Source organism: Hemicordylus capensis, chromosome 5, assembly GCF_027244095.1.
Source record: "Hemicordylus capensis ecotype Gifberg chromosome 5, rHemCap1.1.pri, whole genome shotgun sequence".
In the NCBI taxonomy this organism is placed as follows: Eukaryota; Metazoa; Chordata; class Lepidosauria; order Squamata; family Cordylidae; genus Hemicordylus; species Hemicordylus capensis.
In genome coordinates this window covers 149,732,139-149,746,964 of record NC_069661.1, presented here as the reverse complement: position 1 = coordinate 149,746,964, position 14,826 = coordinate 149,732,139, and the positions used below count along the sequence as shown (strand labels likewise).

General features: G+C 40.7%; 2 protein-coding genes across 9 annotated transcripts in view; one reads left to right on the top strand and one right to left on the bottom strand.

The window, feature by feature from the left end:
• The window catches only part of FBXL13 (F-box and leucine rich repeat protein 13), a 176,894-nt gene that overhangs the window by 83,678 nt on the left and 78,390 nt on the right, over positions 1-14,826 (top strand). The window lies entirely within an intron of this gene.
• The window catches only part of LRRC17 (leucine rich repeat containing 17), a 36,444-nt gene continuing 25,397 nt past the window's right edge, over positions 3,780-14,826 (bottom strand). For both annotated transcript variants that reach the window (XM_053258487.1, XM_053258486.1), the window contains 2 exons: positions 11,216-11,371; positions 3,780-4,617 (listed from right to left, as the gene is read on the bottom strand). In XM_053258487.1, the coding sequence (XP_053114462.1) occupies positions 4,217-4,617; positions 11,216-11,371 (557 nt within the window). In that variant the 3' untranslated portion in view covers positions 3,780-4,216. The remainder of the gene's footprint in view (positions 4,618-11,215; positions 11,372-14,826) is intronic.

Below are 14,826 nucleotides of genomic sequence, written 5' to 3'. Positions count from 1 at the left end.
GTAGGGAGAACCCCTATAGATATGCTTAACTCCAGATCACTGTCTGTTCTCTGCACTTGGAAGAGTAGTAGTTACTCTGCTTCCTGACTGCTCTAGATTCCTACCTAGTAAGTGCCCTGTCAGTGCATCATCCTTAAGGTTTCCCTCAGGAAGGCTCACAAATTAAGACTACTTTTATTTGTCCTCTGTGGTCTCCTAGAAGTCCTACTCTTTCTCCTTGATCCCTCACACAGCTTCAAGGTTGAGCTTTAAGGCACCCACCCCAGTCCCCTGGGAAGTTCAGCATGTGCTTCAGTGCCTGACTGACCCCCAACGCTTTGAGTAAATTCCCCTGGGTTGGTTCAAAAGCATAGGTATACACAATGTGGAATTTAGATGGTCATCTTTGGGCCATTTTACATTCACCATTCTTCTGTTCGAACAATGTAGATTTCCATTAGCCATTGAAATAACACACTACTGTTCTACCATTTTCACTTGTCTGCGGGGTTGCAACTTCCAACTTTGCCTTAGGCTTTTCTTATGCGTTTTCCTTTGTCTTTCTCGCTCTAATGCTGTTGGCTCTCTACTTGCAGCACACACACACACACCCACTTTTCATTGCAGCAACAGCTGTGTTCTTACAAGTTCATTATCTGCTTTATCATCCTTTTCTTTCTATACTGAGAATACCTTAGACAGATAAAAGTTTTAATTTAGGAAAAAATAACTCATTTGATAATTGTTTTTTTCAGTGAGGAATGTTGTATTTTCTAAGACTTTTAAAGCACTTACCCAGGAATTTGCATACAGTACTATGGTGATCTTTCTTTCCCACTAGTGAATGTAAAGCACAACTTTAAAAAGTGCTCAGACTGAACTAAATTTGCTAGTTTTTCAGTGAATTAATACACATTTTTTTTAAAAAATAAGCTTGTGGGCTTTTCCAGTCCTTCCTCTCAGTGGAGCCTCTCATGCCCCCTTGAACTTTATCTGGAGGCTTCAGAGCAACATTTGAGGGGCTGCAGCTGGAAATAATCATTGACCGTTCCCTCCCCTTTTCCCGATATGTGAACAGAAAGACTTTCTCCTTGCACAGGGACTGTTTGGATTCCAGATGATTACTTTCAAGTCATAAAACACATGTGAATTTTTGGGGTTTGGGGATAGGTATGGGCCAAACTTATAGTTATTAAAAGTCATGTTAATATTTACAAGCAGCTTTTTTCAATTTAAAGCATTTTAGCTGTTAATTTCTTACCATAGTTTCACATTAGGATACAAACTAATACTAAAATTTAAATCTTAACCATATTGCTTGCATGATTTGATAGTTTTGTTTAAGATAGGAAAAGACATGTGACTGCACAATGGGACACTAGTGTTATTTGTGTGTGTAGCTTGTGTCCCTTTATATTTTCTTGTCTGTGCACATATGCTTCATTGCCTGGTTGCATTCCATGTAGAAGCCCACATAGAGTGAGTGAAAATCCTCAGAACTGGGAATATTTGACAGCACAATTTCAGAAGAGTTTTTATGTTCATTTGTATAGACTCTATGGAGATTAGCAGTGGAGTCTACAGGAAGTGTATTTGGCAGGGGGACTAGAAATAGGTATGCTTGATTGAGTTTTGGAGAAGCCTGGACTACTCACGTTAATGTTCTCATTGTTATCAGTCACTTTTTACATAGTGACTTGCATGACTTGAATTCTTGAACTGTACAAATGTTCTTTTAGAACTGCACTTTTGGAGCGGGGGGAGCTGTATGTTTTGTGTACATTTCTAAAAAAGCATGACTTGTGCAACAGTGATAGCAAAACAGGTTATGGGCGTCTGCTTTTGCACCTTGTCGTGGAAGCACACTGTGTTGGACTAGCGCCACCCTAATCTGGAGCCCAGGCCTGACTTAGTGCATCTGGCTAGCACAACATCCTTGCTCTAGCACATTTTTGTGCAAGCAAAGCATTAGTCTGGATATCAGCCACTGGATGTATTATGTGCAGGGTGCTTCTAATCTACAATACTGATTGTAACTAAAATAACAAGGAAGTTTTATTTAAAAATTTGACTATGAAATAAAAGAATAAGAGCTCAAAAGTGCCTCTCTAATCAGTCATATACCAAACTTATACACAAAACAGTGTATAGCCCTATCCAAAGAATAATCCAAGACAATACAAGGGATCAGGGACAACTAATATAGTACTAGGTTGTAATACATATCTCCAAAAGAATAAGAATACAAATATAATTGGGTATTTTAATATTAAAAATTAAAAATTCTACACAGAATAGCTTAAAACTCAGTTCAAATAGTTATTTTAAAAATCATCAAACATAAAAATCTTCATACACATGCCTTAGAGAGGAGAGCTGGTCTTGTGGTAGCAAGCATGACATGTTCTCTTAGCTAAGCAGGGTCTGCCCTGATTGTAATTGAATGGGAGACTACATGTAAGATATACTCCTTAGGGGATGGAGCCACTCTGGGAAGAGCATCTAGGTTCCAAGTTCCTCTCTGGCATCTTTAAGATAGGGCTGAAAGGGACTACTGCCTGCAACCTTGGAGAAGCCGCTGCCAGTCTGTGTAGACAACACTGAGCTAGATGAACCTATGGCAGTATATGGCAGCTTCCTATGTTCCTATGCCGATAAAACGTTATAACAGGCCCTTATTATAAAATAAAAAAATATAAATTATAATATAATAATAGCTGGGCCGAATGCAGAACATCTGCACCTCCGCTGGTCTGCTTCTCCCCATCCCACCCCGCTTCTCCCCTCCCCCACTTGTGTGGTTTCTGGCCGGCGGGAGAAGGCTGGCCCACCTCCTCCCGCCTGCCAGTTCCTGGTGGCCAGGCCAGCCGCTGCCTACTCCCACTGCCGCCTGCTCCTGCTAACTGGCTGCCCATCCGTGGGAGCAGCCCACTTCTTTGCTCGCCTGCCAATTCCCGGCAGCCAGTCCAGCCTGCCATTGCCTGCTCCTGGCTGACCCGCCCACATCCCTATTTTCTTCACCATCCCGTCACTAATCAGCAGCTGCTAGTGAAGTCTCACGAGAGCCTTGTGATAGGACCTTAAGAGGATTTCAGTTTACTTTGACTGACTTGACAAGACCCTAAGAGAACTCAAATTTATTTTTGAAATACAGCACTGATCCAGTAAGATACTAAAAGGATTTCAGCGCATTTGGCAGCACAGGATTTTTACATATGTTTTAGGACTACTAGCATTTTATTGGCATGTGTATGAACATTTTTTATATTTGATGATTTTTAATCTATTCTATGTAGAATATTAAAATACCCGTTTATATTTATATGGATAGATCAACCTTCCATTTTAGTTGCTTGGGGCAAATGGATAATTGGAGAGATGAGAAATCAAACAAGAGCATGTATATACTATCTTTTTTTGTTATATAATGTATTAAAATCCACTGGTTCCCTGCAGTTCCTGTCTCAGAATTAATTGGTGGGGAAGAAAAGACGAAAAAAGGGGAGGTTGAGTTATACTATGGCTGTAACTTTTTACTTGTTTCTTTATCACATATTTCCCTAATGTGCATATAACAGATGACATTTGTAAACTCCTCTCTCCCTTACTTACAATACAGTATAGTTGGGGACATAACTTCTGTAGATCCTTTTACGGACCCTTTATTCTCATTTGTTCCATAGGAATGTAATGTACTGTTATAAGTAGACTTATATTTACTATTAAGTCAACCAAATTTTGCTTATCATAAATAGTGTTCACTAGCTGTCATTTCAGTGAAAAGTCTAATAAAAAATAAATAAGAAATACTCATAACCTTTAATTCCAGCATAAAAAGTTCAAGGAACCTACGAATAGGAATAACTACTATATGTTGAGCCAGGACAGAAAAATCTGAAATAGTTCTTCAGCCCTGTGTTAGTTACTTACAAGTCTTAAGCTCTGCTCTATAAAGGGATTCTAGCAGGATCCTAAGTATACCCCTTTGGGGTAGTTGGGATAACTGCAAAATATCATATCCTTTTGTATTAAACTTGTACAGGTGGTTACCATATGTAGCAAAAATGACCCCAAACACATTGAAAATAGTAGGTTTATGAATTAATGCCATCTCATGATTAGTAATGAAAAATATTTAGGTAGATATTCCCTTATGAACAAAAACCACATTTAGCAAAAAAACCTACCCTTTTTTTCTTACAAAAATATTAAAGGCTTGAATGTAGCAATGAACAAATTAACCTATTACAGTGACAATTACTCCTTGTTTTCTTGTTTGAACTGGGTGTTCTTTGTGCCTTTCCCATTCTTCATCTTCTGTGTCCTGCTCAAATGTTTCTGGAAAAATTGAGAGCTTGTCTTTAGGACACTCTTCATAATAGCTTCTGACATACTTTCCAACAATCCAGCCTTTGTATTCCTCAGGTGTTCTACATTCTAAGCCATTGTAGTGGACGTTGTAGTGGTGCTTCAACCAGTAGAAAAGATAATGAATGTTGTAGTCACATCTCCAAGGATTTTCTCTAAGCCACAGTATTTTCAAAAAGTATAAGTGTTCTAATACTCCATATTCAATATTTTGCAGGGAGTTGTTTGATAAATCTAGTTCCTCCAGGTTGATAAGTCCTGCAAAAGCAGCTGTTCAAAAGAAAAAAATATTTAGAATGATGGTCAAATTAAGTATCTTTTTCTTAAATTAATATTTAGAATGATGGACAAATTAAGTATCTTTTAAAGTATCATAAACTTTATATGATATGTATCAGTACACATCCCCCCCCCCCCCAGTTCTGCTATGCTACCTAAGGGGTGTTCCCGGGAGGGATGAGTGAAGTACACTGGGAGGTATACTCCCAGTAGGGTCACCCAAAGCGTGAAAGTCTTCCCAGCTGCAGCATGCAGGCACCTATATTAGGCAGCAGTGATATAGGAAGGTGCTGGAGGCAGACGATCACTTTAGCAACAATGACAAGGCATCATTTCATACTGCACGGGAGGAGGCAATGGTAAACCACTCCAAGAAAACCACATGGATGGACAAAATAGAATTATTGCCGATGTAATGCTGGATGATGGGCCCCTCAGGTCGGATGGCACTCAACATGCTACTGAGGAAGAGCTGAGGATCTCTGAGTACCGATGGTGTTTATGATGCAGTTAGATTAAAGCCTTTTGGACGTCTAGTGGCTGATGATGCCATGTGGGAAAAGAAAATCCGAAGCTGCAAAGACAGAATTACAATGGGAATGTGGAATATGGGAAAGCTTGACACAGGAAAAGATGAAACGAATCGACTACAGATTGACATTTTGGGCATAAGTGAATTAAAGTAGACTGGAACAGGACAGTTTCAGTCAGAAAATCATACCATTTACTACTCAGGACATGAGAAACAAAGAGGGAACGGTGTTGCTTTCATAGTCAGGAAGGATATAGCAATAATGACAGTACTTGGGTACAGTGTGGTCAGTGACCAACTAATATCAATTAGATTTTGCAGACAACCCTTTAACATGACAATTTTTCAAGTCTATGCCCCAATGACTGATGCAAAAGAAGAGGAAGTTGATGAGTTTTATGCTCAAGACCTCAGGAAGGAACTTAATAGGGAATTTCAGAAAGCTGTTAGAAGACACAAGGAGCATTATTACAATGACATCTGTAATGACCTTGAGGATGGAAATAGACACAAGAAAAACAAGGCAAGTTTTCCAAAAGATCCCTGAACTCAGAAGGAGGTTCGAACCTTGAAGAGCACTTCAAGGAGGGATGTGGAGGGATGCCAAAGGACAGATAGTAACTGATTAAGAGAAGATCAGAGATGGAAGGAATATACTGAAAATCTGTACAGCAGGGACGTCAACATCCAAGATACTCTAGAAGATATTCCCTACTTGCAAGAACCTCTAGTACGAGAAGATGAAGTTAGATCAGCACTACCAAGTCGGAAGGCTGCAGGAATTGATGGAATAGCAACAAAAATATGGCAGGCAACCAAAGAAGAATCAGTCAAGTCTCTAACCAAACGATGCCAGCAAATGGAAAAAAACGTAGTGGCCAACAGATTGGAAGAGGTGAGTCTACATACCCATACCAAAGAAAGGAGATTTAACAGATTGCGCAAACCATTGCACAGTAGCCTTAATTATTTTGCTAGCAGAACAATGTTCAGGATCATCCTACGCAGATTACAGCCCTATGTGAAAAGGGAAATGCCGGATATTCAAGCTGGTTTCAGAAAAGGCATTGGAAGAAGAGATATCATTGCTGATGCCCGCTGGATAATTGAGAAAGCCAAATAATACCCCAAAGAAATCCATATGTGCTTTGACTGCAGAAAAGCCTTCAGTTGCATCGACCATGTCAAATTGCAGCATATCCTTAGGAAAATTGGCATTCTGGAACATCTCATTGTTCTCGTGAAAAACCTATACACAAGACAGGAAGCCACAGTCCAGACGGAACATGTTGAAACAGACTTGTTTCAGATCAGCAAAAGAGTAAGACAAGGCTGTATACTTTCTCCTTCTTTATTCAATTTATATGCTGAGCATATACTGAGAGAAGCTGGATTGGAAAAAGATGAGTGTGGTTTTAAAGTTGGAGGAAGAAACATGAATAACTTGCGCTACACTGACACCACTCTGATAACTGAGAAGTCTGATGATCTGCAAGCTCTAGTGATGAAAGTCAAGGAGCACAGTGAGAAAATGGGACTATGTAAAGAAGACTAAACTAATGACAATGGGTACAGCAGCCAGACTCAGAACTGATAATGAAGACATTGAAGTGGTGGATAGCGTCTGCCTTTTAGGATCAACTATTAACAGTAAAGAATCCAGCAGTCAAGAAATACACCGCAGACTAGCACTTGGCAGGGTTGCAATGAAGGCCTTGGGAAGGATATTTAGATGCCGTGACATGTCTATACCTACAAAGATTAGAATTGTTCGGACAATGGTTTTGCCTGTGACACTCTATGGATGCTAAAACGGGACTTCGAAGAAGCAAGATAGGAAAAGTATTGATGGTTTTGAACTTTGGTGCTGGAGAAGACTTGAGAGGATAGCATGGACAGCCAGGAAAACAAACAAATGGATCACAGAACAAATCAAACCAGAATTTCACTTGAGGCACAAATGACCAGGCTCAAACTATCATATTTTGGACATATTATGCGAGAACCCAGCTCCCTTGAGTAGTCCATAATGCTGGGAAAAGTCAAAGAAAAGAGAAGAAGGTGAATGGACTTGATTACAACCATAATGAATGCACCACTGAGAGACCTTAAAAGCCAAGTTGAAGACAGATCATCCTGGAGAGAATCTAGCTATGTGGTCGCTAAGACTCGACACCAACTTGACGGCACTTAATCAATCAATCAATACACATTGGTTGAACAAATGTCACCGGGTGTTGTTGTTTTTAATTAGAGGTATGACAAAGATTTATTTAGTTAGTTTATTTTAAACTAAACCTTCATCTTTACCTTTAAACCAGTTGTGGAGATCCTTGAAAGTGACGTGAGCATATGTGATCTATATTGTTTGGCTTACGGCCACAAATAAAATGACTGATTGATTGATATGTGATCTATATTGCAAATATACATTTTAAAGGCATTGTTACCAATTCTAAACACAGTGGTTGGGAGCAAAAGCACTTGTATGCTTTAAAGGTTTGCACATGCCCAGTATGTTTTTTTAAAAAAAAACTTATTTCCTTTAAACTCCTCTTGAAACTCCATTGGTTTCAAAAGTAATTTCGAGCTTTTAGAGAAATGCAAGTCCAAGGTCTTGCTGTGTATATAGAACTAGTCATGAAGATTCTTTGGATCCTGTTCATTGTATGGAGTTGGGCATAACTCTAGAGCAGCAGGGATTCTCAACGTTGGGTCTCCAGATGTTTTTGGTCTTCAACTCCCATAATCCCCTGCTCCAGTGCCCTTTGGTTGGGGATTATGGGAGTTGAAGTCCAATAACATCTGGGGACCAAAAGTTGAGAATCCCTACTCTAGAGGAAACAGCAGCCAGTGGCTAATCAGATTTTTCTGATCACTATTGTGGATTCTGTATACAGACCTACAGTGAAGCTTCAGACAATCTCATCAGTGGCTGTTACTGCTTTCTATAGGTCAGGACTACCCTATAAGAAAATAGAGTTAACAGCAATGGTTGCTCCTGTGTTGGGGGAAAGTGGGCATAGCCCCACCTAAAGATCTCCACCTGCAGCTGCCGTGTTACTCTTCTAACTATAAGTTGCAGGCATCATTTTGAATTCTGTAACATATACATTCTCTTTCTCTCAAAACTCTACTACTCTTGGACCTGCCACTGGTGCTTTTTGTACTGCTTTCTGTACTATTCTGTAACTGTCTTTATTTACTGGTCAATGACTGAAATAAAATTTACCTACCTACCTACCTACCTGTCCTTGATGGACAATATTAGCATAAGAAATCCCCTCCCCAATTGTAATATTAAAAAGCCTCCTAAACAATAATCAGCTTTTTGTTTGTAGTCGCAGGGTGGGCTAGTCCTCCAGGAGCCTCAGCCAATAAGGAAAGGCTCAGCTATGATTGATTTACCTGACCACTAATTAGGAATAGCTGGAGGCAGGCCCAGTTTTTGAATGGGGCTGGAAGGAAGCAGGAAGCCCCATTTTTATTAGAGCACACTGTGTTGGTGTTCCATCTTTTGTGAAATGTGGTAATAGTTTGTGTAAAATGGGGCACGTAGTCTGCAAGCAAATGCAATTCAGAAGAGGTAGGAGCCCAAACAAGCCCTCAGGAGGTATTGGATTTCTTCACCATTTGCTGGGAGCTTTTCTCTTTTCCCTTCCTTTTTTTCTATTTTAAAAGTCCACAAGCAAATCTTAGTAACATTCAGAGAAGTAGAAAAGGGAGTGGGATATGGTAGACTGACACTTCCTCTGGGGAGTTCTTTTCATAACAAACAGCCAGCTCCTTCCCCCTTGTTCTGGCACTTTAAAGAAAGCCTGTTGCTAGCTCCCTCATCTTTCTCTTACTCACTCAACACGCAGGAGGAAGAGGTTTTTTATCTTCCAGATAAAACATGATATTTTAACTGAAATTACTAATTGGACAGTTTCAATGTTACCCTGTCTGAAATGTGTTTTTAATTTTTAAGAATTCTGAGATTGTCTTCTATTTGTGAGCAAACCAGGTACAGCTTGGAAACCAGGCAAGTCCAAAATAGTCAAGTAGCTGCACCTCTCTCTATAATCCTTTCACCAGTTTTTGTTTGCTGTTGGTTGGTGATTCTGGTTTTTTAAACTTTTTTTGTGTATGACTGGTAGTAGTATTGAAAGGAGATAACTTCAGCATAAATTCTTTGGTCAGGTCTGTATTGTGTATGGCTTAATTTTCAAATCTGATAAAGTAAATGTTGCATAGAATTGTAGCCAATTCTATATAGGTTCTATACAGGGACTTACTCCCAAGTAACTGTGTGCATAGGATTGCAACCTAAGGATATATCCCAGAAATGTTTAAATTGTGAGAGAAGGAGGGGAAAAACCTTGCTATTTTTTTTGAGTATGCATGTGCATATGTGAGAAGAAAGGAAATTAGTGGGGGCAAATACCTTGTAGTATTTTCAAGCAGTGTGAAACTTGAAAATACAGTGAAACAGCAAATAGGTGTTCAAGAATCCAACCCACTCCCCACTTCAGGTTTTGTTAGCCTAGTCTTGCTTGGGGGGAGAGAGCTGAGATTACAAGGAGCGGTGGAAACAGTAGGGGTGTGCATGGGACCAGCTGGCCCGGTTCGGTTCGAGTCCGGACCAGACTAGAACCAGACCGGCCAAGTCTGGTCCAGCCCCCATCGAACCCCACACCCCCAGTCTGTCCGCAAATTATTTTTAAATATATATATATATTAAAGTACCTTTAGCCCCTTTGGGGGGCTTCCTGTATGCCATGGGAGGGTCCATGAAGGTTCCCCTTTTTCCTGCTGGCCTCCAAAGTCACTGCTGTGGCCCAGGAAATTGATCATTTTTTGCCTGTTCGGGCCTCTGTAGTGCATGGCAGCGGCCATTTTGTCATGCCAGGGCTCTCAGGTCATTTATGCATGTGTGGCAGCAGCCAAAATGGCCGCTGCCCACTACAGAGATCCGAACAGGCCAAAAACAATCAATTTCCCGGGCTGTGGCGGTGACTTCAGAGGCCGGCGGGAGGAAAGGGAACCCTTGTGGACACACACACCCGCGGCATACAGGAAGCCTCCCGAAGAGGTTAAAAGGTACTTTACATTTATTTTAAATCATTTTTTAAAAATTTGTGGACGTGTCCGGAGGTTTGATTCCAGTCCAGACATAACCCAGGGTAGGGTGGTTTGTTTGATCTCGAACCCCCGGACTGTTCCGCACATCCCTAGGAAACAGAGGCGGTGCTGATAGAAGATAGGATGATGCTACTGAGAGAAAGAAGAGGCATGGAGACTTTAGAGTAAGAGGGATTGCTACTGACACCTACAATTAACCAGTCAAAGGCCATGATTCCTTTGCTTGCAGCCAACCAAAGGGCAAATTTAGCACTAAATTGCCAACTGCCAAGTGCTGGTACGAATGATGGAGATTTTGGCTGAGACAAGTAAACTTCTTTACAGACTGGAGAAAATCATGGGCTGGCGATTGCTCTTCCACTTCTTTTTAAACTTGTCTCAGGATTGGATCTGCCTACTCTTATCCCCACTTATGGTTACCCCTAGCTTCTCCCTTTCCCCCAGTCCCAACAGGTAGCCGCTGCCATTGGTTAACGGGTATACAGTTTGCATCAGTAGCAGCCCGTATGGGTAGAACAGCAGGTGGAGAAGTAAATGAGCCACAGATGTGACTTGTTCCCACTGTCCTCTCCCTGTACTGGCTGCTGCATTCTCCCTCACTTCCCCTGTCACTATGTTAACCCCAAGCATGTGGGCTACTCATTCACCTGGCTCAAATGGGCAAATAAGCAGTCTGGGCAAATGAGCAACCCCCTCACCTGGGCTTATCACAATGGTGGGGGAGGTGAAGAATGAAGCACCTGTGATTTGTTTACTGCTCCCCCACTCCACCCATATAGTTCCCCACTGGTTTGCATTCATGACTTTCATAATTTTTTTTTAAAGGCTTTGCAACTTGGAAGGAATTGATCATGCATTGTTAAGAGATTTAAGTTATGAAAGCATGGAAAACATTATATACCATAATCTTTATAATGATTATAAAATGCTCACCTGGATCTATAGTAATTATTCCATTACTGCTGAGGTTTAATACCTTGAGTTCATTAATGTCTTCAAACTCCTTGGGTCGTAGCTGCTTGATTTTATTATTAGAAAGATCGAGTTTAACTACATCTGGAGGTATATTACCAGGAACCTTCTTTAACTCTTTAGGGGAGGAAAAAGAAAAGAAATGTGCATATATTATAGAAACTCGATAATACCTACACACACACTCCACATACTCACAAAGTCTGTTCATGTTGTGCATTGTTGGGCCTTTTAAACTTTTAAGGCAGGTACACAAGCAAAGTAAAGGAGTAATGTACTGCACTTCACCATCTCTTCCACCATTCATATAATCAAAGGGAGCCTGAGACAAAACACTAAAAGAAGTACAGATTTGTATCTGAAGAGGGGTGTGTGTGTGTGTGTATGCAGATGTTTTTATATGGCAGATTTTTGTCCTTGCTAAATGGCTTTTTAGAAGGGATGTTGCAATTGACTCTCCATTCTCCTCAAGACTGCTGGTGCCTGCATCTGAAATCTCTAGTGTGGACAGAACTTAGATACTGTCATTCATATTTATATAAACAAACAAACAAGAGCCCATATCCATAAAGCTGTCATCAGTTACTGCAAAAGTATTTTCTTAAAGGAAAATATGTTCCTTGTTAAGCAATGTTTTGAGAAGGAACAAGCAGAAGGAACTGAAAACCACCTTTTGGGCTTTGCTCCAATCATATTCTCTTCCATCCTTAGGTATTTCCTTCTTGAGTAATTCTGAGAAGCTCAGAAAGTGCAGTTTCTAGCGAGATGTCAGGACAGATAGGAGATCTGTTGTAGCCAACAGCTTCTCTTGGAGGTATGGCAAGCTAAAACCTGACCACTGGAGAACCTATTATTTGATTAACATAACTTCTCATAAACTGTGTCATAAACGGTGGGGAGGGGGGTTACTCTATGCTTCCCTCAGTAGAGAGATTGCTCTGATTCCAATTTAGGAGCATGCCACCCTTCAAGGTAGGCTACCGCCAGTTGAAGACCGAGTTAGAGTCACTGACTAGACTCAGACATGGCTTTAACAAACCTAGAACTGTCCAGCCTGGGGCTTACTGGCACTGTGCAGCTAGAGTCTAAACAATACAGCTCCAGATAACAATATGTTAGTTATATGTATAGTTACACAAGGCACATGGATAAAAGTTTTGCAAGTAACCTTTTAAAACCAGAACCTTTTAAAACCAAACTGAAGCAACTTCTAATTATATGAAATGTATTAAGAAACAAAGAGTTGCACACAGAATAAGGAATTGGGAGAAATGGGGAAATTGGAGTAAAGAAAGCACACAATAATTCAAAATAAAAATACAAAAACATTAACTAACTAAAACCTTCGTTCAGCACTTAAGTGTAAAATGTGTGCATGCTGTAGTCTGTGGCTATGCAACGGATTGGTGGGTTAATGGTCCAGTGATGTGGAGTTAGCTAGGCTTTTGGTGTCTTATTTATTTAACCATATTTCTATACCGCTTGATAGAGACATCTCTAGGCAGTGAACAAAGTTAAAAACATAACAAATATAAAAACAATATAAAACAGTTAAAGTTCATAAAACACATCTGTGACCTTACCATCTATTGATACTCCATATGCAAAGCCAAGGAAGTTTCAATCAATGTGAGGAAGGCTTAATTCCCTTCTACAAATCGTAGAGGCATTCAAACAAATATTTTCACTCTTTGGAGCCTTACATGTCTTATCAAATTATCTATAACTTGTACCACTCATATTTTTACAAGCTCACAGTCATTACTTTGTGTGTGGGGGGGGATATGGAATATATTTGGATATAAAACAGCTCGACAAAGCAATTTGAACATTGTGTGTAATATTTCACTTTACCCTTTAACATATATTGCACATTTGAATATGCAAGAGTGCACTTGCATTATGTTTTTTTAAAAAGGTAAGATAAGTGATGTGGATGTTATGAATGCATTTCTAATGCAAATAAAGAGGCATGAATCAGCCTCAGCTCAGCAGTACCCAGAAAAAAATGCAATGTGGGGATCAGTCTTCAGAGAGAGTGTCTTTCATGGCCAAAACTAGGCACAACAGGGCCATCATTCATTTGTTCATTCACATCTGAAGAACGAGATAGGTAAGTGTGTGGGTCTGAAAGTAAAAGAAGCATACAAGAGGAAGGAACTGACTGCAACTCCTCCTGCATTGTATCTCCCCACTTCTCACTTCTTGGCTCCAATAGTGGAAGTGAGCTGGAAATGATAAAACTGGCTGGAGCAGTGGACTGAATGGAGATAAGGTATGGAAGAGTTCAGCAGGACCAGGAGGAAAGCTGGTCTTGTGGTAGCAAACATTACAGTGGGTATAGGAAAGAATCACCCCCTTTGATAGACCTTAAATTCTGGTTCCCTTACATCCTGAAATGAAAACACAAAGAAAATTCCCTTCACCAGCTGTACTTATCCAATGCAACCTATAACATCCAACTGAAAAACATCACAATTACAGTCCAGAAAAAGTGTCAGAAATAAAAAAAAAGAATTACTGAGATTGAAAAAGGATCACTCCCCCAATGTCAATATTTTGTTGAGCCACCTTTTGCTTTAATAACAGCCTTGAGTCTGTTGGGATACTTCTCTATCAACCTTGCACATCTAGACGGAGCAATATTTGCCCACTCCTCCATACAGAACTGTTCAAGTTCGGTCACATTGGATGGTAGGTGTTGGTGGACTGCTATCCTCCCTGGATCCGGTCGGCCCTCCAAACTGGATGGAAGAGCAAGGAGGAAACTGGTAAGAGAGGTTACCAAGAGGCCAATGGCCACTCTGAAGGAGTTAAAGGACTTCATGGCAAAGAGTGGTTGTTCTGTGCATGTGACAACAATTTCACAAGCGCTCCACAGATGTGGCTTGTTCGGGAGGGTTGCAAGGAGAAAGCCACTTCTCAAGAAAGGCCACATTAAAGCTCGTTTGAGCTTTGCCAGAAGGCACCTTGAAGATTCTGATGCCAAATGGAAAAAGGTCTTATGGTCAGATGAGACCAAGATTGAACTATTTGGCCTCAACACCAAACAGTACACCTGGCGTAAATCCAACGCAGCTCACCATCCACAACACACCATACCTACAGTGAAGCATGGAGGTGACAGCATCCTGTTGTGGGGGTGTTTCTCTGCCTCAGGGACTGGGGCTCTCGTTAGGGTAGAAGGAAAAATGGATGGGGCAAAATACCATCAGATTCTGGAAGAAAACCTGCTACCCTCTGCCAGACAGTTGAGGATGGGCAGAAGATTCACCTTTCAACATGACAGCGATCCGAAGCACACAGCAAAATTGACCACACAGTGGCTGAAGGAGAAAAAAGTGAACGTCCTCATGTGGCCCAGTCAGAGCCCAGACCTAAATCCCATAGAAAATCTGTGGAGAGATTTGAAGATAGCAGTCCACCAACACCTACCATCCAATGTGACCGAACTTGAACAGTTCTGTATGGAGGAGTGGGCAAATATTGCTCCGTCTAGATGTGCAAGGTTGATAGAGAAGTATCCCAACAGACTCAAGGCTGTTATTAAAGCAAAAGGTGGCTCAACAAAA